The 27,615-nt window shown below is 35.9% G+C and overlaps 1 protein-coding gene across 11 annotated transcripts in view; it reads right to left on the bottom strand.

The window, feature by feature from the left end:
* The window catches only part of NAV3 (neuron navigator 3), an 850,488-nt gene that overhangs the window by 248,770 nt on the left and 574,103 nt on the right, over positions 1-27,615 (bottom strand). For all 11 annotated transcript variants that reach the window (XR_011076027.1, XR_011076028.1, XM_068561371.1 and 8 more), the window contains 2 exons: positions 10,875-10,992; positions 10,186-10,238 (listed from right to left, as the gene is read on the bottom strand). Coding sequence is in view for 9 of the 11 variants with exons in the window: in XM_068561371.1 (XP_068417472.1) it covers positions 10,186-10,238; positions 10,875-10,992 (171 nt within the window). In the remaining 2 variants the exon portion in view is untranslated. The remainder of the gene's footprint in view (positions 1-10,185; positions 10,239-10,874; positions 10,993-27,615) is intronic.

Genomic DNA, 27,615 nt, shown 5'->3' with positions numbered 1-27,615 from the left:
TTCTGCTTCAAGGGAAGCCTGAGCTAGTTCCTGAGAGGTTAGGAAGGGTTAACCAAATAACAGGATGTGGGGTGAAGTGAACCCAGAGAAGGAGCAATATGTGAACTGGTCAGGGTTGAGAAACACTGTTAATTAAGGGACTGGGGAATTCAGAATAGCCAGGGATATTAAGAGTTGAACCCCACTTAAATCTTTCTCCACAACGTCTTTGTTTATCACTGCGAAAACAGGACCCTCCAAAGGCTGGCGGCCTTCAGTAGGTTTCAAGAAACTACGTTGGAGGTGAGATCAGGCAGAAGGTCTCCAGGAACAAGTATCTTGAGATCTGGAAAATCTAGCGGCAGAAGACGAGGCCATAGAGATAAACAGGGCTAGATGTGGAACATCTTCCACGTCTCGTTAAGGGCCTGGGCTTGGTAGTGAAGCTCAGGGCGCTAATGGTGTGTTTGATGCAAAAGAAAGAAATGGTCAGCGTTGCACTGAAGATCTCTATTTTATATGACCACACAGTATATACATAGGTTTATAGATAGAAATTAATAAAAGTTTCACAAGTCAATTTCTACCCATACTATCTGCAATGCACTCTGATCTTTAAAAAGTCTATTTTAGTGTATTTAATTTTAATATGTCATTAGTAAAATATTAACTTCGGAACACACTAGGTGAACAGGCCACACTGTGAGGAACTGGATACTACATGTCAAGAAGAGAAGCACAGGAAATGGCTTGAAAGCCACTTTTTCCTCCACCACTTAACAATCCAGCACAGGAAGGGAGTTCATACACAGTTTTAAGCATGGATGTTATTTACTCCAAATGCAAAACGCTTTTTTCATCTTTACCGTAGACTGGTAAATTTGATATTATTTTGACCATTCAGTAGAGGCTTAGAAATGACATGCTTTGTACAAGTTTACACAATTAATAAATAGCAGAGCCAGAATTCAAACTCAGCCCTGTCAGTCTCCAATGAAATCACCATTTCTGCCACATTATGCTTCCTACCACTGTAATTTAGACATTCTGACTGAGCCATTTCCAGCTTCTGACTCAAGCTCTCTACGTGATTGACAGGCAGTTAGGATACAGGCCTGGCACAAGATAGGTGCTCCATAAATATGTGGTTGAATGTAAGGATGAAATTGTGTAGTGTGAAAGGAAGGACAGAAAGAATATGCAAAATCTATTTGTTCCATACATATTCTAAGTTCATAAGCTTTAAATGATTCCAAATTATTTCACAACTAACCAATGCATTTTTATCTCCCGGTAGATGAACATACAGAATGACTGAAGTGGCCACAAGCCAAGGAACGCTGGCAGCCACCAGAAGCTGGAATGGGCAAGGAATGGATTCCCTCTACAGCCTCCGGAGGGAGCACAGGACTGCTGAAGCCTTGATTTTGGCCCTGTGATACTGATTGCAGACTTCTGGCATCCAGAACAGTGAGAGATTTAAGTTCTACTGTTTGAAGCCACCACATCTGTGATAATTTGTTATAGCAGTCACAGGAAACCAATGCAGCAGAGCAGTAGATCCCAAAACTTTAGCAAGCCTAAGGGTCAGCTGGGATCTGTAAGCATGCAGAGTTCTAGGCCTTGCCCTCTGAGGTTTGATTTGTTAAGTCTGTGGGGAGGGGAGGTGAAAGGTACAGTTTAACTAGGTATTTCATGTCATCGAATGCTATGTCCCATGTTTTCCTCTCCTATCTCAAGTTAGTTTGTGTTGTGGGATAGGGAGAGGTAGGAGATAGAAATTTTGTTTAGCTCTTCAGTTTGTTTTTGTGTTTAGTTGGTCTGGGGTTAGCTACAAGGAGTCAGTTCATTACTTAAGCACTATAGTATAATAATTTAAAGTTTTGCAGTCAAATAAATCTGAGTTTGAATCACAGTTACGCAATTTACGCACTGTTAGAAATAAAGTTTTTACTCTCCTGAAGCCTCAGCTTCCTTATCTGTGAAATGAGAATGAAAGCAGTTCCCACACAATATATTATGCGAGGATTACAGATGTTTATGAAGAGCTTAGCTCGATACTAGGCATATGTGTATCTATGTCTGTGTGTACATGTGTGTATGCATAAATTTTCATACTAGGAATGCTTTATATAAACACATATAACAGAAGTGTGTATGTGACTAGATAGATAGATAGATAGATAAGGGTACAGATATGGAAGTTTTATTAGAATTTTATCAGATAAAAATTATGTTTTGTTTAAAATTCTATATTCTGCTTTAACTGACTTGGTGATTAGAGAATAATGAACATCATTTAATATTAGTTGCCAATTATAGATGATATTAAATCTTCATTATAGGCTATAATTGCCAATATAAAGTGTTATAAATATAAAATTATAAAATACTATGTCAGTACTCATTGACCTGAAAATATACTCTGTAGGTTTTTAATAATTCCTGCTTCTTGGTTTGTTTCAGAGAACAAAACAAAACAAGGAATCTTACTCTTTTACTACAAAGTTATAAAACCATTCTAAACAAATAATATCTGTTTAGATATAGGGCTAAAGTTACATATAACAATTAATTATTTTCCAAATGCATAATTTCACCACAAAATTTATACATCATTATTTATCTCATATGCCCACACCCTCTCCCAACCTAACCAAAGCTTTTATTCCTGCCATAGATGGAAGAAACAAGCATAATATTAAAGAAAAATGCTCATTTATATTGCAAGTTTGGAGGGAGGGTAAGGAGGGGAGGGATCCAAACTTTAAAGAAGAAGGGGAGGTGGGGAAGAAGGAGAAGGAGGGGGAGGGGGAAGAAGAGGAAGAGATCAAAATCTCAAGACTTGAGTCCCAGGTCGTATTTTTTTAAATGCATTTGTTAATAAGTTTTAAAGCAATTTGGCCTAGACTCAAATAGACATGAGACCAAACACTGATTCTTCCACTTACTAAATAGGGACACAGGCAGCCTCAGTGAGACAAGTTCTTTTGTAGGTTTGCTATGATGACTCAATGAAAAATGCAAGCAAAGCATCTAGTACAGCACTGGATAAAGATGGTTGACATTCAACCTGCAGATGAATCAATAAGCGATACTGATATGGCTGAACTCTCAGGTCCATCTCTGAAATTTGACGCTTCTATGATATGATTTCATAATATTTTTTAATGTTTGAAACAGGGCTAATACAAATCAAACGGGCAATACAATTTTTCAAAGTGTAACCAGACACGTCATGAATTTTGTCTGTGGCTATCCACACAGGTCAGTTTAATTTAATTCATATTAAAATCATTTAAATATAATATCATAAAGCAAGTAGATTGGGTACATCTACTGATTTTCAAATAATTTATCTTATCAAGATATACTTCCCAAATGATTATACTGAGATCAATTGAACAAGATTCCCCCATTTCATTTCCTTTTTCTGTCCTATGGAAGTATTTTTTAAAAACATTGTTTAATCACCACAGGTTTTTAACCTAAGAATATCATAGGTCATATTTAAAATGGCTTCATATCTTAGTATATTGTTTTCCAAACTAGGATTTTAAAAACTGCTCTTATTTCATATTTTTTAGTACTGAGTATTAAATTTCTCAGTTAATTTTCTATTAATTTCAAGAAGGGGGTTGAAAAAGATGGAGCAGTAAGTTCTTTTAAAAAAAAACTATATTAGTGAGGGTAATAAAACTAAAATTATGGAAGGATTGCTACAAAATATGTTTTCTAATACAAGGTATGATGGTATTTTGTGTTTACTCAGATAGTGGCTTATCAGTGGGAAACAACTTACAGCATTTTAAGTCAAAACTATCAGGATAAAGAACATTGTAAATGTTCAAGAAAGTGGTCGGTATTTGAATATATAGTAGAAATATTAAGTACATTTGCAATTTTTTATGTATAGAATAAAGCTTAATAACTACCTGCAAAACCAGAAATATTTTATATCTTGTCTCCAGAAAGAAGGAAAAAATCTGTACGTGGAATCTGGTGTCCAACCCAAAGGGAGTTACTTAACTTCAATTTCTATTTGTCCTACTAACAGCACAAACCAATTTAAATACTGATACTCATAAGAAAAACATTTACACTATTTATTCTATAATATAAAATTAATGTAGAAAAGCATTCTTGTATCTTCAGCATTTATTTAATTTCTGAATGGCAGACCAGATAACTTCCATAAAAATATTGTTTTTCGTTGTAAATTAGACATAATATATTCTAAGAAATGTCTTTCTTACTTTACTATGAATGTAGTTTTAAAAAGCTATAAAGATTGAAAACCCAGGTATATCTATAAGATGAAATATTGAACAGAAACCATGGTCTTTGGTGTTTCATTAAATCAATCTAGCAAGTCGGAGTTCTAACAGACTTTAATCAGTCTAATTTCCTCATTGCAGAAATGAGTGAAAACTCTGAGCATTTACTGAATTCTTTTTCCTGGATCATCTAATCAGAATTAGAATTCCAGTGACCACTGTCCTTTCAACATGACACACTTACTCTCAGCACTCCCATGTTATTTCAATTACTTCATTCAAACTTTACAAGTATACAGAGCAACTTCTAGAGACAAACTCAGTTTTAAAAATCATCAGGGTGATATTCTAATCATTTAATATAAATTTCCTAGTACTTGTGGTTTATGCCTATTCTTCTGAAGTGTGAGCCTAAATAAAAATAATGAATCATTAAGGAAACTACAAAGTAGAGATTTTCAGTTAGTATTTCTTTAGAGATCAGAGCTCTATTTGTAGGAAAGCATTTGTCTTCATTAAGCTATCTTTTTCTAGACATTCCAGAAGATGAACAGTTTCAAAATGGCAGGGGATCATGTGAATGGACTAACTTAGCAATATTCCACGCCTCTGAGTCATAGTGCTAGAATCCTGCAGTGTGCCATTTATAAGATTTTATTAAACCTTTAGAGCATTCCAATATTTTAGCTCTTCCCTATTTGGTTAGGAGCCTCATCTTCTTATCTTACCTAAATAGATCCTTTAAAAGGGCAGCAATAACAAGCAGTGGCTGAAAGAATTAAAACTTAAAAGGACAGCATAGTGATAAAAGAACAGGATACTTTTTCTATCAAGAATAGTTTCACTGTCTGGATTGCTGTAAACTATAGAAATGGAATAAAGATGCCTGTGAAATCCATGATGGTAATTATTGTGGCAGCCATAACCCTGTGGGACATGGAATCAGAGAATTAAGGGAAGACTAAAACCTAATTTTTCATCTCCTAGGAATAGAAAAGGGTAAGAGGCACAAGTTTTCCAAAAATCAGCATCTCAGCAAATTTCAAACAATATGATATGATAGAAAAGAAGGGAGAATGTTGTGGCTGAAAAAACCAGTCGAGCTATTAGAGTGAGGTGAAGGGAGGAAGCAGCGAAGAGGAAGGACAGGCTGGGAACCACACCCTCACCTCTACCCCACCATCTAATTCTTGGTTTGCAACTATTTCACATGATCACATTTCCTAACACCTCCATGCATTTATGAAGATTATTAAATATCATGGCCTAGTTTATTAGCACCCCACTCTAACCAACTGAGCTAACTGGCCAAGAGCTCTAATGGTCTATTTTAAAATAAAGGAAGTTTTGTTTTCAAAACAACTTTTCCCCTACGTGTCTTACATTTTTGTCTAAGAACCTTGCACTTGTGCCTCTGCATTTCAAATACATGTTGGGCATTTTTTTTCTGCTATTTTTAATCTGCTGGGCATTCTGGACATTCCTGGTATTTATAGTTGGCTAATTTATTTCCTCATGTAATCTCACCAGAGTTGTGGCATGCAGCATATATTTTGAATCCTGATACCACCCACCTAGAAATTACTTAACAGGTGCCATCCATATTAGTAACTTCATCTTTGGATGAGGTTAAATATAGTGTTGAATAAGCTCCTACAAACTTAGTTCTGTTTTTTTCAGGATGAGTTTGGTCTCAAACTTATTAAGGAAAGATAGCAATAGATAGCAGTTGAAACTTGGAATAAATATGAATCAAAACCTCTCAATAATCCTGCTAATAAAGACAAGTTCATATTTTTCTTGAATATGTGCCCTTTAGCCAATGATATTTGAAAGAATTTTGGTTGAATTTTCTTTATCTGCTATAAAATACTATAATCAATGTTTTTTCTTTATATTATAACGTAACCATTAGAGAACGACATGGAAAAGAGCACATTAATATTATCTAATAGTCTGAAGTCATTATCATATTGATTTGAATTCCTTCCATTTCTACGTAATCCACTAACAAATACCACCTCTTCAAGCAATCATATCCCCTTATGAAAGGAAAGTGTATCCCCATTGTTTTCCAACATTAAATATTCCACACAGACTTCAAATTTCCTCCTCTGCCACATCCCTGAGGATCTGGCATGGTCACTTGTCTCCCCATTCCCCTGGATCCTCCCCTCTCCCTATTGCTTCCTCCTTCTCTGCCGACTTCTGCCCTTGCAAAAACTTCCCTCACCTTGACTTCCTCTCAAACTATATATTTTTTATGCATCCTTCAATAGGAAAGTCCTGGAAAGATCATTCAAGACTCAGTGGATATCTGCACCTCTCAGCTATTCTTGAACACATGATCACTCTACAGAAGATGTTTACATGAAGGTCATTAATGCCTGTCTAATTACCAAAACTAACTCTTCTGCCTTCTGGTATACCAACCCATTGACTAGGTAGCATTTGACAGCATCTGCCACATTTTCCTCATCTTACTTTGCCCTGTCCCACTGGGTTAGTCCAAGTATGTATTACAGCTTAAGCTACCATAGCTACCCTAAGGATTAACAATCCATATCTGTTGATCCACTCTCTCAGTGATGGGCTCACTTTCTCACCACTCTTTTCACCCTTTTCTGACTCCTTCACCTGTGCTTATCACATATATGTTGGTATTCCTCAGAACCTCAGCTTTTTTCCTTTCTGACTTTACACAGATCTCCTAGAGATCTCATCCTTGGCCACGGCTTCAACCATTACCTATGCAGTAAGTATATTCTAACCAATACCTTACTTCTGGCCTTTAGAATCACATGCCTAATTGCCTCCAATAACATCCTACTTGACGTTCCAATGGATACATCAAATTCTACTTGTCAAAATCCGAATTTGTCCTCTTCCCCTCTTCACTTTTTAGCCTGTTTTCTCCCTCCATAATAATCATCTGGTTTAATGGTAACTATTTACTCATTCAGGCCAAAAAATCGGGGACCATTGCATAGTCCCTATATTTTTCATCTCCCATACCCAACTGAAGGCCGACACTTAAGTATTCTACAATGCCCAGAAAGCACCTGGGGTGATCATTTTTAATATTTACATCAGATCACAACACAGCCCAGCTTTAAAAGTCCTCCAAAGGCTCCTCAATCAACTTAGAGTAACATACAAACTCCTTCCTTTGGTCCTACATAATCATGCTTCCGTCGTCCCCTCCAATCACCTCTCACTGTGCTTAAACCACAGTGGTCTTCTGCTTCTGGAACACACCAAGCTCACTTCCTTCACATTCCTTTTGTTCTTCCCTATTAACACTGTTGCTATTATTTATTTGAATATTTGCTCCTCTGATCCTCAAGTGTCCCTACACCTGGTGCCTTATGTGCTCAGTTAATATTGCCTAAATATGAATAGCTGGCTGTTATTCATCAATATACCATACATTCATACCATGAGAGAACTTCTATTACTAAAGGCTGAAAATAATCCAATAAAGGTTACCAAGTTTGAAATTAAAAAAGAAAAAAAAAAAAGACAATTTGTAACTAGAAACAGTAGCAGACCTAGTTTTACCTTACCTTTTGTTAAACATGAACGCCAACCAAAGGCCATGAAAAATCAGATATATAAAAAGCATTGGCCAAGTAGTTCTATGAGTAAGGACAGTGCTCACTGCTACTAACACGGCACTGCTCGGTTGCTACACAATAAAGAAACAGGCAACATCCTGTTTGGAAAAGATGTATGAAATTTATAAGCCTAGTCATGCTATCATAATTCTCTTTCCTCTACTCTCTTGTCTCAGTTAAAATCTGGAATTTTTATTCATTAATAACATAGTACCGATGCCAATTCTTAAGAACAGAGGCAAAAATAATTCAGCCAAAAAAGCTACATTTGTGTCATATGTATTCTTCTGAATCACCTTATTGAAGGCATGCCAATTTCAGGTTAGAAATTCAACCACATCAAAAAAAATGAGGTTACAAGTCATTGTTACTCAAAATTCAGTGTAATTCTGACTAAAACTTTTTGGCTGGGAAAAAAAAATCACCTATTTTATAACATTTGCATTTCTCAGGTTTTGGTTTTTCTGTTTTTTTTGTTTTTTTTTAAATCAGAAGCAGAAATATCAACATAACATGTATACTAGATGTTGCATGACATTTGGGGGCTAATAAGGAGCAGGAAGTAATAAAATTAAGAGAGTCTTATACTCATGAGAGTATTTTCAGATTTGTAGAATCTTAGGCACAGATGTTTCAGATAAATATCTAAGGACTGCATCTCTATCTATAGTTATGAGTTTTGAAGGTTTATTTGTTTATTATCTGTCATGAAGTAATAGCTTGGCTATTTATTGAACTGTAATCAGAATCAAATTGGAATGACAGCAGAGAACATAAGAGTTTTAGTATCCAACATCTCTTTATGGTTGAAATAATGAAAGTAAAACCAACAGTGTTGGGTTTGAGAAATAACATATGGTATTCAGGGACTATAGAGCTTTTTAATATAAAGCCTTAAAAATCTTTTAACAGGTATTAATTCATGAATGTGCTCTTTATAAAGTTTATAGCAATACTATTCTGCATTTCCATATCAGTTTCGGTAGTAAAGAATGTCCATAATTATATGTTATTATCATATCATAATTAGGGTTCATTTTACAGATGAGAAATCTGAGGCTCAGAGAAGTTACATGTCTTTCCCATCATCGTGCAGCTTTTATTATAGCAGGGCCTAAAGGTATTATAACTACTTCCAGTAAAACTGCAGGAAATAACTATAATTAATTTTAATAGAGTCGTCTTTGTGCCCAGAGTAATTAGATCAGGAAGTTTCCTTAAAACTGAAATGTTTTACAGAGAATCTTTCTTTAGAGTGATTTTTTTCACAAGAGCGACACAGAGTTCATGACACTGTAGTAGGTCCTTAGAGGAGTGCTTAAACACACACACACACACACACACACAGACGTGCTAGTTAATCACTCTTTACAAATAAATTCTTTTTATTATTTTGGATTTCAGTTTTCTGACATTAAATAAAGCAGGTCAGCAGGTCAAAGCAGTTCCTCATTTTTTTCATCCTCCCAGTTTCTGTCAATTAAGTACTCATTATTTTTTTTTTAAATGCCTATTCTATGCTAAAAAGAGTTTTGGAGGAAACCTCATCTTGTGGATTTTGGCTGTCATTCCTGATTATATCTGCTGACATAACTTCAGTTAAGGCATTTTGGTTTCATGTTGTCCTATAAAATTAAGTTGTGGCTATTTAATTAAGAAAGGGGTGGGTTTTTATCTCAGCAGTTTATTAATCTATTATTTTATTATAAAACTCTAGGCTTTACCAAGTGGTAAAAATAAGAGAGGGCTGGGGGACAGACAGACCTCTAGATCGACAACTTTCTGGAAAAGCCTATGAATCATATCTCCTAGTCAGTCCCTGCTCAGCAAAATTCCAGCAGCCTGCCCTTAGAGTTATTTCCAAAAGTGTTGAAGAGTCCATGTGTTTACATTGGACTTCGTTATGAGCGAAGAAAATACTATTCGTATATTTTTAAAATGCACATGGCAACTTCTGTTCTTCAAACCAGCTGTTCAGACAAAAAGGCTCCACTTAACACTGGAAATGGGATTTATTGCCACCAAGACCAGTGTTAAATTATTCAGACATCAGAACAGAACAAAAAAAAAAAGGTCAAGAATCTGATCAAACACCTGGAGATTGGTTCTTCAGGAGTCATACATATTAAAACGTATCGTTGTTATCACTTCTTCCTAAATTGCACCCAAAGAAATATATATGATAGAATATGATCAAATGGTTTCTTAAACAAGGAGAGAGACATGCAAAAGAAACTTCTAGTCCATTTATAAATGCAGTTAACTCTGGAAGTGAAGACAAGCAATCTATTTAGAATAAACATGATTCTTACCATCTGAGATTGACTCCTAGGACATCCATTGATATCTTCAACTTTTTCATTTGCTAAAGCCAAGAAATAAAATAAAAGAGAGAAAAAAAGAATGACATGCTTAAGCCATGAAGTGAAATACAAAAAAAGGAGACTAAGAAAAAAAGAAAAAAAAAAAAAAAACACCAAGCACAATGCTGGTGCTACATTCACTCTGTCTCCTAAGCCGTGTACAAGAAGACACTCTTGTTAGCAGCCGTCAGGTCCCTATGCACAAATCAGGCAAATAAAAAAAAAAGTGAGTGAGAAGGAAGTTGCTGCTAATTCCTTAGCTTGTGCCAAATGACTGCTGGCATGAAACCTTTCACAATTGTCCCTGCTGGATCAGGATATAGTTTCAAGGAATCTCAGAGTGTATGAGTTGCTCCAGCTAACGAAATGCACACATGGGAGACATATGGTTTAATGAAGCGTTCATTTCTGACAATTCAGTGTATGTAAAGATACAGTTCTAGCCATTTAAAAAAAAGTATGGCCAAACTGCCTTTTTCAAACATTCTCACATAAACATTTTAATTAAATCACGGGGAGAGCTGCATTAATCTCAGAGACACGTGGACCAAGTTCCTAAGCATCCAAATTAAATTGTATTTTACCAAAGTGCGTGGGCGCAGAAACTTTCATGGCTTTTCTCAGAGGGCAGATCTTACCAATGATCTGGATGATTTCTGCTAGCAGTACTCCATCTGCAATGTCTTGCTGCAAATCCTTGATCAGCCGCTTGTGGCCCGATTTTGCCAGGTAGTGGTTGGCCCAGTCCGTGTAAATCTGTTGAACAGAGGGAGGGAAGAAGTGAGATGGGACGAGGGAAAAGAGAGGCAATAAAAATGCTTAAGACAAATGTTGGATTCAAAGGGAAGTTATTCTGCATCACATTCCAGCTTAAGGAGTCATAGCTCCAAAGGAAATAGTTGTAAAATAATTTTTAAACAGCTCTTTCCCCCACTTATCTCTTGTTTCAAAGGGGGATGACTCACTCTTTTTTCAAAACCCGGGACTAGTCACTTGTGACACAGCAAAACTCCCTTCCTGGATGACTACTGAGGAAGCTCCTGTTTGCAAATCAGTTTGAGTTTTTACTCTCTTGCCCCTGGTTCTATCATATTGAAAATAATCTGCCTGTCCTTGTAAAAGGAAGCCACCTGGATTGATTTATACCAGAATCTTACTATAAAAATGTGTGTTTCTCTGAGAAGACTTTATTAAATGTGTCATGTGAGATACTGTATGTGACAATATTTTGGCATCATTTTATGAAACAATTGCAAATGCCTAAGCTATTTTATTTGAACTGTCATATCTCATTTCAGCCTCTTGAAATGCATTTATATAAGAGAATAGAGGAAGTAAATGCAGTTATTACATAGAAATTATAATACAGAATTGAGGAGCAGATTATGAGCCATAAGGTTGGCGATCTACATAAAGTAGAGGTGTCCCTCCAATAACAGATTATGATAGAAGAAAAAACTGAAACTGTTCAAAAACTTCACAAAAATAAAATGTTACTAATTTTTCAAATGTTATAGGCACTTACTGATGTAATATAATCTAAATGTAAGGAAATAAATAAGTTAAGACTTTAATTTCATGAATGGCTCATATGGACATATTAATACATTTATTACAAGGCAGACTATAATATGTGATATGATAGAAGATTGCAAAATTTGAAATGAGAATAGAGGAGGACAATTAACTGAGAAATATACACATAAAAATGTGTTATAGAAGCACTGGAATTAGTACTGGACACATAATAGAACCTAAAGATAGGAAGTGAAGGAAAGGGCTTTCCCCACAGAGGGGACAAGATACAGAAAGGCAGAGGAGAAAAGGAATCAAGGGCACAGTTGTAAATTATATAATCAAGGCAGGATGCCTGAAATTATGACAAATTAGACTGGAAAGGTAAATTGAGCTTTGTAGTCATGAGCACTAAGTGCCAAGCAAAATGTAAAAAATGCTTTTTTTATTTCTAACAAAACTAATACAAGTTTTTGTAAAAATAAAAGAAAATAGAAGTGTAGAAACTGAGAAATGAAGGTTTCCCCACAACTTGCAACCCCACCCACTTTTGAATAACTGGGTATAAATAGTTCTAGAATTTTTTCTACGCCTACACACTTCACCACATGACACAATATTACACACACGTACACATACTCACGATAGAATGCGTAACCAAATCTGGCTCAATTTTACGTATCACTGCATTTTTCAGTTTTTTATGTAACAGTATTTTAATAACACTTCTAAAACCATTTCGCATATATTTTCTCACTATTTTTGATGTAATATTATACATAATATCAATCCCCTGTTGAAGGATATTTAATTTTTTTTAAATGTTTCCACTGCATCTAAATTTGTAAGATACATCTTATATATGTATCTTGGCACATTCATATACTAGTATTTTTTACAGGACCAAAACCTAAAAGTGGGACCACTAAGTTTTTTTAATGTATCCTAGGTACAAACATTCCAAAATACAACATAGAAGAAAAAGAGGGTGTTTCTTTATTTTAGAAAATACAAAGTGGCATCTTAATGCATATGTAGTGGTATTAAGTGTCCTGAAAGACATAAATAATTTGAAGCATCCTGTTGCATAAGAAAAACATATATGATAGCAAAACTACATCTTTCTCCATGTTCATGATCTTCTTTATACTGAAGATATTAAAGTGTGAGAAACATCACTTGCACAACTGTCTCCTGAATTAGAAAACAAACACATGATTTCTAGACAGACACTTTTATTTGGTGATCATTTTCCTCAAGATTTTAGTCTGCTTGTGTTATTGTAAAATTTTAATTTTATAAGGATTTATACTGTTTAGAATATAAAAAATTGAGCACTTTCCCTTCGTCTACGCATCAATCAAATGATAGCATTAATTGTTTGGTTTCTAGTAGAAATTTCAGGGCGAGCCAGGCTTGATTTGTGCCTATCCCCTAGGCAGTGAATTATAAGCACCAGTTAATTGACTTTAAAGGATCCACAAAGGTGAAGAGCATGAGTTCTGTAGTCAAGCAGACCTGGCTTTGAGGCCCAGCAGGCCGCTTGCCACCTCTGGGACATTGAACAAGTTGCTTATCCTTTCTAAACCTGATGCCTCATCTGCAAAATAAGGATAATAATAATACTTACATTATAAAATTGTGTCAGGAATAAATAAGATACCACTTGTAAAGTGCCTGTCACAGAGTTAGCCCTGAAAAAAGGTCTGCTGTTATTATCATTTTATGGCATCTAAGTGTTATTTGCTATGATGGCTTTCCAACAAATATGTGTTGATGTTATCATTTTGCAAAGGTTAAAATATTTGCAAGTATTGGCGGTTGAAGACTGGAGAAACTGTATCGTTGCTTTCTTACACTACTCACATCTCTGACTCCTGCTATCTTATTCACTGGGGCCACAGATCTGTCTGCCATCCAAACTCACAGGAATGTATCCAATTTTAAGGCTGTGATGTTCTCATCCAGGCCTGCAATGCCTCCATCATGACACAACCTCCAACAAACTCCATGTTGCATGGATTCTTCTTTTTTAATGAAGGCATTAAATTATGGAAAATATATTCATTTAACATTTATTTAAATATACGCAGAATGGAATGTATTAAAAATAAAAACAATAATACTTTTATTCTCCAAATGCATGTCAACAGTGCCTTAGCCTCTATCCAAATCCCTCCTGGGACTCAGGTGAGAAAACAGATGGGAAACCAGCTGGTTGGCTTCAAGACCTTGTTGGGATAGCCTCTGGCTGAGCTCATGAAACACGTTTTCACTTGGTCCAGGATTCCTTCTAGAGGAATCCCAAGCCCGAGTGCTTTGACTCGTCCAGCATCTCTAACACATGAAACTTTGCTCAGATAGTAGCTCTGACTTAGCTGCAATCAGAAAAATCTATTCAGATTAAATAAATGAATTTAAAAACTAAGTCCCAGGCACTTTATTTACTTACTCTTTCTAACAGACATGTGTAGAAGATACCTGATTCAAGTTAATCAGTGATTTTCAAAGGGTTATAATCTAGATTAGGAAATATAAAACAATTACAAAGCAACTTATACATATATTTAAAATTAAATATATATAAACTTATATTTTCCTGTCTTTTAAAAAATAAAAAATTAAATTTAAAAAAGTGGACATATGAACTGTGTCTTTAAGGAGACAGTTTTCAAGCAAAGGACACATGGTATATAAATATATATATTTAAAACTCATCAATAAACTTTCTGTAATAACCTGATGAGAGAAGATACAAACAACCTTGTCAATCATCATTAGAATCTGTTGTTCAAATAAACACAACAGAATGGTGAAATCATGTCCGGATTTTGGATCAGAGCTCCAAAGTTGCCCTTGATTCATTCCCATAAAAACAATCACAGTATTTAACCTCTTAGCCTCAGTTGAATGAGTGAAATGTGTGGTACTTATTTCATAGGATTATGGTATGAATTATAGTTTTGTTTTTTTTTAGTGAAGAAACTGATATAATTGGAAATAATATCATATCAATCGTAAATCAATATTTGGTATTTTCTATAGCAGGGTCATTGAGTGTTTAAGTCATCAAGGTTGTGACCAAAGCTTTAAATATCATTTACCTTAAAACATCTGAGGAAAGCTGGCTTCAGATGTTTAAACTGCAATATTATGAATATAAATGTCATCTCATGCAATAATTATATTTCAGTTAATTCAGAAGAATTAATGCGATTACATTTACCAAAGTGCTACTTAGAAACTCTAGCACAGTTGTATGTTTAATAATGCATTTACAGTAATTTAAAATAATAGAAATTAAAGGCACCATGGTATACTTTATATTTCATATTTATCAGCATGGGTTTTAGGGCCTATTATGCAACAGCAGGTATTCTTTAAGGAACAGTCTATATGGTTGGAATTTCTGCTCTGCCCCTCAATATCCATGTGGATACCGACTGAACATTTATTTCCTCTCAGTGTAAGATTTTTCTCATCTGTAAAATGGCAATAATAGTATTACCTATTAATGGGATTATTGTGAGGAGTTAATAAATTTATACTTTTGGAACATGGCCTTTCACTTACTAAATATTTGTTAAATGTCAAATAGTATTATTAGTTCACATTTTCATATTTACATTAATCATAATTAGTTTATTAACATTATACAAGAGTATCTTTGTCAAATCCTTAAATCTTAGCTGTCCACCCAAATGTAGTTGACCTAACTAATTAAGGAAAACTGCTGCAAGTTGTAATGATCTCTTAATTATTTGATCCTATAATATTTCTTTTACAGTGCTAATTTTTAAATTATAAAATAATAGGGTCAAATAGAAGGCAATATTCCTGATTTCAAGCTATACTATAAAGCTATGGTCATCAAAACAATATGGTACTAGCATAACAACAGATAAATAGACCAATGGAACAGAATTGAGAGCGTAGAAATAAAACCATGCATATATAATCAACTCATATTTGACAAAAGAGCTAAGAACACTCAGTGGAGAAAAGGCAGTCACTTCAATAAATGCTGCTGAGATAATTAGACAGTCACATGTGAAAGAATGAAACTGGACCCATATTTTATGCCACTTAAAAAAAATTAACTCAAAAATGGATTAAGACCTGAAACCATGAAACCCCTAGAAACAAATACAGAAATAAATTCCTTGACATGGGTCTTGGGAATGAAGTTTTGGATATGACATCTAAAGCACAAGAAACAAAACAAAACAAAACAAAAAACAAGTGGGACTACACCAAACTACAAAGCTTCTGCACAGCAAAAGAAATCATCAACAAAGTGAAAAGACAACCCATGGAATGGGAAAAAATTATTTGCAAACAGTATAATCTGATAAAGGAATACCTAAAATATATAAAGAAATTGTACAATTCAATACCAAAAATACAAATAACCCAATTAAAAATAGGCAAAGGATTTGAATAGACATTTGTCCAAAGAAAATACATAAAATTCCAACAGGTATAAGAAAAGATGTTCAATATCACTAGTCATTAGGGAAATGCAAATTAAAACCACAGTGTGATAGCACCTCACGCCTGTTAGAATGGCTGTTATCATAAAGACAAGAGATAACAAATGCTGACATGGATATGGAGAAAAGGGAACCCCTGTGTACTACTGGTGGAATTTTAAATTGGTATAGCCACTAGGGAAATTAGTATGGAGGATCCTCAAGCAGTTAAAAATAGAACTACCATATGATCTAGCATTTCTACTTCTGGAAATATATACAAAGGAAATAGAAACGCTAACTCAAAAAGATATCTGCGACCCTGTGTTCATAGGAGCATTATTTATAATACCTAAGACATAGAAAAAAACCTAAGTGTCCATCGATGGATGAATGGGAAAAAAAGTTGTGGTACATATATAGATATATAAAATATAGATATATAAATTTATACACACACACACACGATGGAATGTTATTCACTCATAGAAAATGAGGAAATCCTACTATTTGCCACAATATGAATGAAACTTGAAAGCATTATGCTAAGTGCAATAAGTCATACAGAGAAATACAATATTGTATAATCTCACTTACATGTGGAATCTAAAAACAAATGAAAAAACCTCATTGAAAAAAGATCAGACTTGTGGTTACCAGAGGCGGAGGGTGGAGGGCGAGGGGGAATTGGAGAAAGGTGGCAAAAGGTACAAACTTCCAGTTACAAGATAAATAAGCACTAAGGATGTAATGCGTGGCATGATGACTACAGTTAATACTGCTATATGATACACAGGAAATTTGTTAAGAGAGTTAATCCTGTGAGTTCTCATCACAAAAAGACTCCCCCTCCCATTTTTTTTCTTTTTACTGTATCTATGTATATGAGAAGTTGGATGTTAACTGAACCTACTGTGGTAATAATTTCACAGTATATGTAAACCAAACCATCAGGCTGTATGCCTTAAACGTATACAGTGATGTATATCAATTATTTCTCAATAAAACGGCAAATGAATAAATAATAAACATGGCTGTAAAAAAAAAAACAAAAATAGAAGACAAAATATAGACATCATACTGCTTTTATCCTGTTACAGTAAAACAACATCAGAAGATCTACTTTGGTTCTCCATTGCGTTTTAAACTTTTGTTTATGATGATTTTTTTTTTTTTTTACTACTCACAATATAATGCACTGCCTTTGCGTATCACAGCAAACTGCTCCTGAATTTTTTAACCATAATTCAGTATTTGACGAGTGTATTTTAAGTAACCTGAGAGTTATATAAAAATGATTATGACTGTTTTTGTTACTGCATACACTACACTGAGGTATACAAATGTTTCAATGAGACATAATAATTTATTTTTAATGAGTGCTAAATGATCAAAGAAATGTAAAGAAGTAGGTGGGGAAAGGCAGACTCTTCAGTCAAGAGCCTATTTTAACAGAAAGACACTAACCTATAACCTACTTAGAAAATATTATAAATGAAGTCAGATGATTTTAAATATTAGTTGAGCTGGTTTCAACCCTGCATTTATTTATACACATTAGTTTCTCCCCAACATTCAAGGAGTAGTGATATATTCCCATAAGCACTGCTCTCTGGTTTAGTCAAATTACAGGTTTTGAGAAGTCAAATAGGCTCTTCTAATCCATAGCAGAAAGAAACTGTTTTGAAAACCAACAATTTCAACAGTAATAATTGGGCTTTCACATTACGTAAATCAGCAAAGGACTAAGCACATAAAAGATAAGCCATAAATGGTAGATTAGGGAAGAGTGACCAGTGATGAAAGTATTTTTTCCCACAAAGAGAAGAATTAGTCCTGGGAAAAGAATTGGAAGGAAGGGAAGGTGCTAAGATTCGACCTAACAGGCCACCTCTCTGGGTGGAGTTTCATAGTAGCATCTGGACCCGAGAAGGACTCACAAAGCATAACATCTACCAAAAGTTTATGGGAGAGCATCCATTTTTTCTTCCAATTCCTGAGAACCATATGGGAGTTTCTAAGGGAAAGCACGTGATCCCAGAGAGTATTTGAAATCAGGACAGGAAGAATGCTTAGACCTAATATGGGAAAGGACAAAAAGCAAGAAATATGTGAGCACAGGTTATGATAACTTCAGTCTGACAGACATCGTAAATTTCACCACTTACCAGACAGTGGCACTGATGGGCACTAACGGCCCATAAGATGTGGCATCATGGTGCCGTGGTAGTAAGTACCCTTGTTCACCAACCCTCCCCAGACTATCACTTCAGGGAGAAAGAAGGGAAGGAGAAGAATCTGAAGTTGACTGGGCCTATTCTGATAGGACTGAACTTTAAACCAGAAGTAACTGAATACTTTGAATTGGGAAAAATAAATTTTCTCCTGCTGGACAGAAATAGACATTTGAGAGGTGAGCGTATATATATATTCTTTTTTTTATAAAAATAGAATCTACCTCTTTGTTTATTATTATTATTTTGGTCACGCTACGCAGCTTATGGGGTCTTAGTTTCCCGACCAGGGATCAAACCTAGGCCCCCTGCAGTGGAATAGCAGAGCCCTAACCACTGGACCGCCAGGGAATTCCCTATATATTCTTTTTTTTTTTTTTAATTGGGGTTTTGTTTTTTTTTTTTTAACTTTTGGGTTTTATTTATTTATTTATTTATTTATGGCTGTGTTGGGTCTTCGTTTCTGTGCGAGGGCTTTCTCTAGTTGCGGCAAGTGGGGGCCACTCTTCATCGCGGTGCGCGGGCCTCTCATTATCGCGGCCTCTCTTATCGCAGAGCACAGGCTCCAGACGCGCAGGCTCAGTAATTGTGGCTCACGGGCCTAGTTGCTCCGCGGCATGTGGGATCCTCCCAGACCAGGGCTCGAACCCGCGTCCCCTGCATTGGCAGGCAGACTCTCAACCACTGCGCCACCAGGGAAGCCCTATATTCTTTTTAAAAGCTATAATTTTGTACACCTCAGTGTATGATTCAAAACTCCATGAGTGATAGGCAATGTTGGGCAAAGGAGATTAGAAAAATTACAGTATGGAATTAAGACCTGAAACATGCTATTTATACTCAGTTTGAAATCTGATCACAGACTGGATCTTCAGTTGCTATCACAGAACTGATATGACCAAAAGATCCATGGAGTTCAATGTCATGACTCTTGCAGACCTTCTAGAAATCTCAGTACTGAGGGCTATGAGGGGCTATTATAAAATGAACCCATTAAAAGCTTTTGATAATATAAACATCATCACAATATATGTAATAGATTCACCAAGTAAATAGTTCAACTCAGCTAGTTTATTTCTCAGTTTTTACATCAAGGAAAATACTATTAATGAACTTTTAAAAAAAATTTCAAGTTTGAAGTTTGATTAAAAGTGAATATTGATGAGTCAACAACCCCAGAAAATCAGAAGAAGGTCTATGAAAGCAGGTAAATTCTAAAGTAAACATAAAATAAACTCTAATAATTTCCTTTTGCTTTTTTTCTTTATTTCTCACACCCAATCTCTGACCCAGTTCTGTTAATTCTATCTCCTTAATATCTTTTGACCCTTCGGCTCCATTACTGCTGTAATTATTCTGGTTCAGCTTTTCATCATCTCTCACCCAAATTGCTTTAAAAATCCTAGAAACTGTCTCTAAATTAGGCAGCGTATGCACTAAACTATTCTATACACTATAGATAGGGACTGCTTTAAAATGCAAATCTGATAAAGTAATTTACCTTCCTACCTAAAAATCACAAGAGAGCTCACACTTGACTTCAGCATAAAAGTTTCCTTATGAAGCCAATTTACTCCAGTTCTTAAAAGTGAATTTGTTTAAAGAAAAATGGCCAAAAAAAAAAAAGAAAGCCACAACTATGAAGGTCCTAGAAGAATGATGGAAGATTGAGGAATGCCATCCAAAAGGATGAGCTTTGACAAGCAGAGAGAAGGGGAAAGCATATTCCATATATATATATGGAGAGGGATAGTGAAACTTATTAAGGGGCAGAGGTGTGTTTCATATTCTGAATTCTGAATTCTGAATCCATTTGGTCTGAATAATTCCACTTGGTCAGAGCACGGGGAAGAGGCACATGGAAAAGCTAGAGAGAAGACAGGAGTCAGGCAGGGGTCCTCTGTAAAGTAAAGAGGGCTGTATCAATATTTTAGGTAAAAGCTTATTTTTATGTAGGAGGCATAAAAATGACAGATATGGGGCTTCCCTGGTGGCGCAGTGGTTGAGAATCTGCCTGCCAATGCAGGGGACATGGGTTCGAGCCCTGGTCTGGGAAGATCCCACATGCCGCGGAGCAACTGGGCCCGTGAGCCACAACTACTGAGCCTGCGCGTCTGGAGCCTGTGCTCCGCAACAGGAGAGGCCACGACAGTGAGAGGCCCGCGCACCGCGATGAAGAGTGGCCCCCGCTCGCCGCAACTAGAGAAAGCCCTCACACAGAAACGAAGACCCAACATACCCAAAAATAAATAAATTAATTTAAAAAAAATTCCTATATTCTTTTAAAAAAAAAATGACAGATATGGCTGTATTTCTAAACTCTAGCTCTGGTGTAGCTATGAGGGATAGAGAAAAACAATAAAGGGAGACTGCTTAAGAGGCTAAGCCTTAAGATGTAAGACTCCCACTTTCTGGATGGTAAAATAAATACTTTTCCACCATGTATTTTCTAGGAATTCTCCCTTAAGACAGCAAGAACAAAAACCGAAAGCTCAAACTCAGTCTCCTATGACTACAGTATATGAATATGGAAATCAGCTGAAAGAGTGATACATGATTTAGCAAAGAGGAGTAAAGGAACATCAAGCCCACAGGAGCCTGCAGAGGGAGACATCAGAGCAATGCAAAGAGATTTTCCCATAGAATCCCAGAACAGCTCAGGAAGTGTGGGCAACAGACCAAGTGGAAAGTTGGGGTGGGGGAAACCAGAGACAAGAGCTACTACTTACCTCTCCCTCATACCATCAAGAGCCAGGAAATACAGACCAGGGAAAATCCAGACTTAGAGATATCAGTCAGACAGGAGGGTGGAGGTATAAGAATGAAAATGAGGGATTAAATGAAATTATGCATCCTGATACTGAGACTCCAGCAACTGTCTTCCTGTCCTAGGTTCTTTCTCCTTCAGAAATGCAAGATTATATCTCCCCCATCCGCATTCCAGCCAGAAGTGGCAAGTCCCTCTCGGACAACAATTATCATCCCTAAGACCAACAGACATCAACATTCAAGGTACCCAGTGGATCAACCAGCTGGCCAGTGGATGACCTAGAGTGAATCACAGAGGACACTAAGAAATGTGTGGACGTGTGAACATAGCTTTTTAGTGTCTCACACTTGATACAGAGTTGAAGGTTACCATACATTTGATGAAATCCTCTAAAATAAAATACAGACACCAGATGGGTAGATAAATAAGAATAAAATAGTGTCAAAGGCAGGAGTAGAATAAGACTTCGCTATAATGTTGGTGTCTACCACTTAATAGACATCCAAAAAAGCCTGGCTCACAGCCTTTTGGTCCATCTATACACAATCCATATACGTAATATATATATGATATACATGATGCTTTCACTTTTAGATTTTAAGAAAACATAAATATTTCTTAATTTTTAAAAAATATTTGATTTTTGGTTACAAAAAAGAAAACTTCTTAATGATGATTAGTATATCAAAATTCTGGTCCATGTCACATATATCACTAATAATATATTCCATGTGTAGGGATTACCAGTCTTAAGTAAACATTAAAATTCATATACATGCAAAAATATCACTTTCCATTATTACTGCATTTTACCTTTCAAGTTCTCTGAGAGTTATTTCCTACCTGAGAAAAGAATATACCTTGGCTGCCTACTGTACTTATTTTGACCATAAGCCAGATGGAGCAAATAATCAACATCAATATTCTCAACTTTCATGCTTGCAACCCTACCCATCCCAGTGACACTTCCTTGGCATATAGCTGTCAAATGTACCACTTGATTCAAGTTTAAGATTTTATTGAAACTGAAATTATATTGATATTTTCATTTATAACTGCATTTATCTGTTTAAATTTATAGCCCAAGTGATTAGCCTGGAATGTAATGACATCTCCTTTTAGGCATACCTCGGAGATGTTATGGGTTCGATTCTAGACCATCTAAATAAAACAAGTATCTCAATAAAGCAAGTCACAAGAATTTTTTGGTTTCCCAGTATATACAAAAGCTATGTTTAAACTATGCTGTAGTCTATTAAGTGTGCAATAGCATTATGTATAAAAAAACAATGTACATACCTTAATTAAAAAATACGTCATTGCTAAAAAATTCTAACCATCGTCTGAGCCTTCAGCAAGTCGTAATCTTTTTGCAATACTAACAGCAAAAATCACTGATCACAGATCATCATAACAAATGTAATAATAATGAAAAAGGCTGAAATATTGCATGAATTACCCAAATGTGACACAGAGACACGAAGTGAGCAAATGCTGCTTGGAAAGCTCAATGCAGGGTTGCCTCAAACCTTCAATTTGTAAAAGAAACCCCCCAGAAAACAAAAAACGCAATTACCTGTGAAGCGCAATAAGGTGAAACAATAAAACGAGGTAAGCCTGTATTTTCATACAGGAATAAGAAATTTTTAGATGAGCAGAAACAGACCTAAATGTAATCTAAAAGGAAAACAAGAGAGAGAGTTTACTATGCTAACTACAGTATTCCTGATTTTTTTTTTTTTTTTTTTTTTACCTGCAGTTTATTTGTAGGGAAAATAATGAAACCAGAATACAAACTGGGGCATGCATAATCAAATCAAATCAGCCAACACTGATTGCGCAGCGCTGTGCTGGGTACTGTGGCCACATTAAAAAGGATAAGACACATAGTTTGTCCCTGAGAAGGGAAGGAAGGACTGGGCAGGGAGCAGGTTAGCCAATTTTGAGAACCCACCAGGTGTTCCTTGCAATGATGATTGCCTCGTCTCTCCCCATCTTGCCTGTCTGGTGACATTCCAGCTACCTCGATCTTTTTTCCAAATCATCACTCCCCACACTCTTGTCAAGACTCCCTGGCATTTATTTGCGGTCATATATGTCACTCTCTGATCCTCTGACCACTCCAAATGTACTGACTGTTTTGGTTTTTGAGTCATATTTTCTCCTCTAACCTTAAGTGTCACCATCATCCTGCACAATTTCCTCATCAGTGGACAATCCAATAAACACTCTGCCAGAAATGAAATATATAAAGAAGAACCATCTATCCTGTCTTAAATTCACAGTGCTTTTTAATGATCTTTTCTTCTACAGAGAAAATGACATTTTGTAAATTTTTGAAAAAGGAGTTGGATATTATAACTATACAGTACAATTCTGGTACTAATTTAAATTTTTTTCACTTAACTTCAATTGCATTGCCACTGCTACCAGCAGCATGACCAAAAAACAGGCTTTATAGTATTCTTTCTCCAAGATGTAGTATCTGCTAATAATATTGTTGAGAGTAAGGCACTATTTTAAACACATTAAATGGTTTAACTCAGTCAATCCTCAAAGCTTCCTAAGAGGAAGATACTATTATTCCATTTTAGATATGAGGATCTTGAAACAGAGAGGTGAGGTGTTTTCCCCAGGTCTCAACATAAGGGCGCCAAATAATCCAGATATTCTGGCTCAGAAGCTCTCCTCTTAGCTCACACAAAAGGAGATATTTCATTTATGAGCTTCCCTAACTCCAGCCTCCTACAGTTATTTCCACTGCATCTGACATGCATCTCAAAATATGGGGGAAAAGCTCCTTTATTTGACTGCTACAACATCTGGCGTTTATAGAACGCTCTATAGGGAATCCATCCTAACTGCTTGCAAAATTCTAATAACCCAGGTGACAACATGTGTTAAAACCTGCATATTAAACTGTACCAAAGAGTATTTTAGAAAACCAGTGAAGAGAACTTTTACTTCTCATACTTTTCTAGGGGGAAAAAAAAGCATGATACTTGAAATTCTTTTACCTTCTTTTTATCTCAGTCTGATAATTGATGCAAGTTAAATTCAAGGTAAATATTAGCAACCGTCCTTCAAAGAAGAAATAATATGGCAGAAAAATATGCGTAAGAAAATAATATTAATGAAGCACAAAGGTGAGAGAGAATAAACCTCGATTAGTCTTAGCAATTCAGTTTCTAGGCTTCTGACCTGGGTATTTCCACTCACGTACCCATAATCAGCAGTGAGGAATTGACTGTTAGAAACATCAAGTATAGACCAGTAATTCTCAAAGTATGGCCCCTGGACCAACATCATCGGAGTCATCTAGGAACTTGTTAGAAATGCAAATTATCAGCCCTCACCCTAGAACCACTGACTCAGAAACTCTAAAGGTGGGGACAGTAATCTGAGTTTTAAAAATTCTCCCGGTGATTTTGATGTATGCTAGCTAATATTTGAGGACCACTGGCATAGACAATGATTTTCACACATAAAAATGGTTTTATTTCTAGCACTTTAAACTGTGTTTCACTGTAAAGAGAATGTTATTTCAATGTAAATTAAAAGTAACAAAAGACTCACAGCTTATATAGTATTTTCCCTTACCTCCTAAAATTCTCCTGCTACCAAAAAAAAACCCAAACACCAAAAAACACCTCAGAGTGAGCCCAGAAAATACTGACTATAAGTGCTCTTTGCAAACCATTCATTCCTATGTTAAAACCTTTAAATTTTTAGAAATAAAGGTAGGCATCCATTTCAAAGTTTTATTAAGGTTAAAAAAAATCTATTTATTTAGAAGGAGGTGAACAACAGGTGGTGGAGGTGAACAACAGGTGGTTTATATTTACTTAGGCTAAAAACATAAAACTTGGAAGCTGAGAGAGAACACACTTCCTGCTGTGCTAAAAAGCTGCAATGAAGAGTAATGGAAATAGAAATGCATCACCCCAGGGGCACTAATACATCCATCCAGCCAGCCACTGCTAGTCTGCAGGAGTGAAATTTCTGGGGACAAAAAGAGACTTTTAAAAATATTTGTTTTCTTGCCATCTTCTTTTTTGTCGTTGTTACATGAATTCTAAGCAAACACAATACTATTTGGAAGATTTTGTTGATCCCCATGGGGCCATATCCTATTTTCATAAATATTTGAAATTTTTGAAACTATCATGAATTGTAGTAACACACACACATATATGTGTATATACATGACACATGGTGATATGTGTCATTTAGTTTGCTGTTTGCTAAGGACACTTTGATGGATCCAATTTATATTCCAATCAGACACAATTATTTATCAGCTTCCTGCAGGTGGTTTCTCTACAGTGACATGCTATAGCTCCAAATCACCACAGGTAGGGGCTAGAGCCACATAACTCCAAGACCATCAGCTGGAGTGCATCTACTGTACAGCTTTGTCATGCTGCAAAGTAAACCTGCTCACCTAATTGGACAACCACACTAGTGGTCTCTTGACCCCGACGAGAGTACCAAGATTTTAGAAGTCATCACATTGACAATCACCATAAAAATCTCCAAATTTCATTCTGAAATCCTTTCATTTTAAATGTACCACAACAGGTAGACTGCTAAGGATTCAATTTAAATCCCTTACAAGTTATTACACTTCATTAAGTAAAATGGAAAATAAAAATGAAAAAAAAAAGGCAGACTGCTCACTATATGATTTCATACTGTATTTATACACAAATGCAAGGGAGCAAATAGAAATCAAAGATTCTAATTTGGCCAATATTTCAAGTTCAAGGCTCCAAACCAAATTTTACAATCTATTTTCTTATAAACCTATTCCAGTGATTGAAGTTGTTCCCCAAGAGGATGTGAAACATGGTCTAGAACATTCACCCAACATGGACAACTCAGGAAGTAAAACTTCTCACTAAGCAGGTAAGCCAATCTCAGCTGATGTTGTTCTCTAACTCCCAACCCCTTTGAGAAAAAAAACATAAAGTTAGATTTTTGAAGGGTTTCAGAAGTAGAGCTTGGAGTCAGAGATTCTGGGCTCCTTTCCCAGTCCCACCACTTACTACTGGATCTTGAGTTTCCTCCTCTTTAATGCAGGGATCATATCCTTATCTACCCTATCTCAGAGGATTATTGTGAGGATTAACTGTAATAGAAAACATTTGCAAAAGCAGAATATATTGTACAAAATAAGGCATCATTATTATAACCCATGAAATATGTTACCCATGAATTACATTTAAAAACATATTCCCCCAAAACAAACACAGAATCATTTCAAAGAACTATTGCACATGCATACTGAGATCAACTATGTTTTGTTTTTTAATTGCATTAATGAGACACAGAAACTAATTTGTCTCCACAAAATGCCCTTATCTCGAATTTCTTCTCTGTCCATATCTGATGTATTTCCTAGTCTATTCCAAGAAAGGTCATACATCAGCTATGTATTATGACAATGGATGATTTTTATGAAGAGCTGACCTAACTAGCAATGCCTTTCCAGCCGCTTCATGACTATAAGTGACCCCACTCCCATCCCTTGTCAGAAAACCTATTACATTTTAGCTACTGTTCACCAAAACTGGTGTTCCAGCTTCCACAGCATACAGTATCCGCTAGCAAGCAGCTTCTCGCACAGGAACTTCATTTCCAGCTCTCCTCTTCTTGCATTTAGGTAGGAAAATGTAGACTTCTTCTCACCGATGGGATGTGAACTGAAGTGATACTCATCTCTTCCCAGCCTGGCCCATAAAAATACCCCACACCGTATTCTCCATCCTTTTTGCCCTCGGTACAGCTGGAAGTTCATATCTAGGTGGAATATGGAAGCCACATGGTGAAAATGGCAGAGCTATCATTAGTATAAGTTCTGAGTGACTGTCCAAAACAGAGCATCCCTGATTCCACAACCAACAAGCAGGAAACACCTTTGACTGTGGGAGTGAGAAATAAACAGCTACTGTGCTAAGCCCCTGGAATCCAGGTGTTTCTTACAGACTGGTGTTCATTTAAATTACAGAGACATTCTCCTTGCAGCCAAAGACTCTTCACAGAACAAATCGCCCGTGTCCAAGAATTTGATGATAATGCCAACGGAGAAAAATAGGAAATATTCCTATTTCCCTTCCAGAGACCATTGCCCTGTACCCACAGTCCTTACCAAGGACTTTCTCTTCATTCCTGATAATCTTTTCATTAATTCATTTCATGTGTATCTTCTGAGCACTTATTATGGGCTCTTCATCATTAGGAATGCCTCTCTCTTCCTTGTGAAGCTCTGAACTTGGGTCCTCAGCAATTCCATTCAACTTGTTGCTACTGTCCCTGGGATGGGAACGTGGGCATACGTTGGTCAAATTTCCACAACTGGAATCCTTAGAACTTGGTATAACATTTT

This window comes from Eschrichtius robustus, chromosome 13, assembly GCF_028021215.1.
Source record: "Eschrichtius robustus isolate mEscRob2 chromosome 13, mEscRob2.pri, whole genome shotgun sequence".
Classification (NCBI taxonomy): domain Eukaryota; kingdom Metazoa; phylum Chordata; class Mammalia; order Artiodactyla; family Eschrichtiidae; genus Eschrichtius; species Eschrichtius robustus.
Note: the sequence above shows the minus strand (reverse complement) of the source record. Positions and strands in the feature narration are given on the sequence as shown.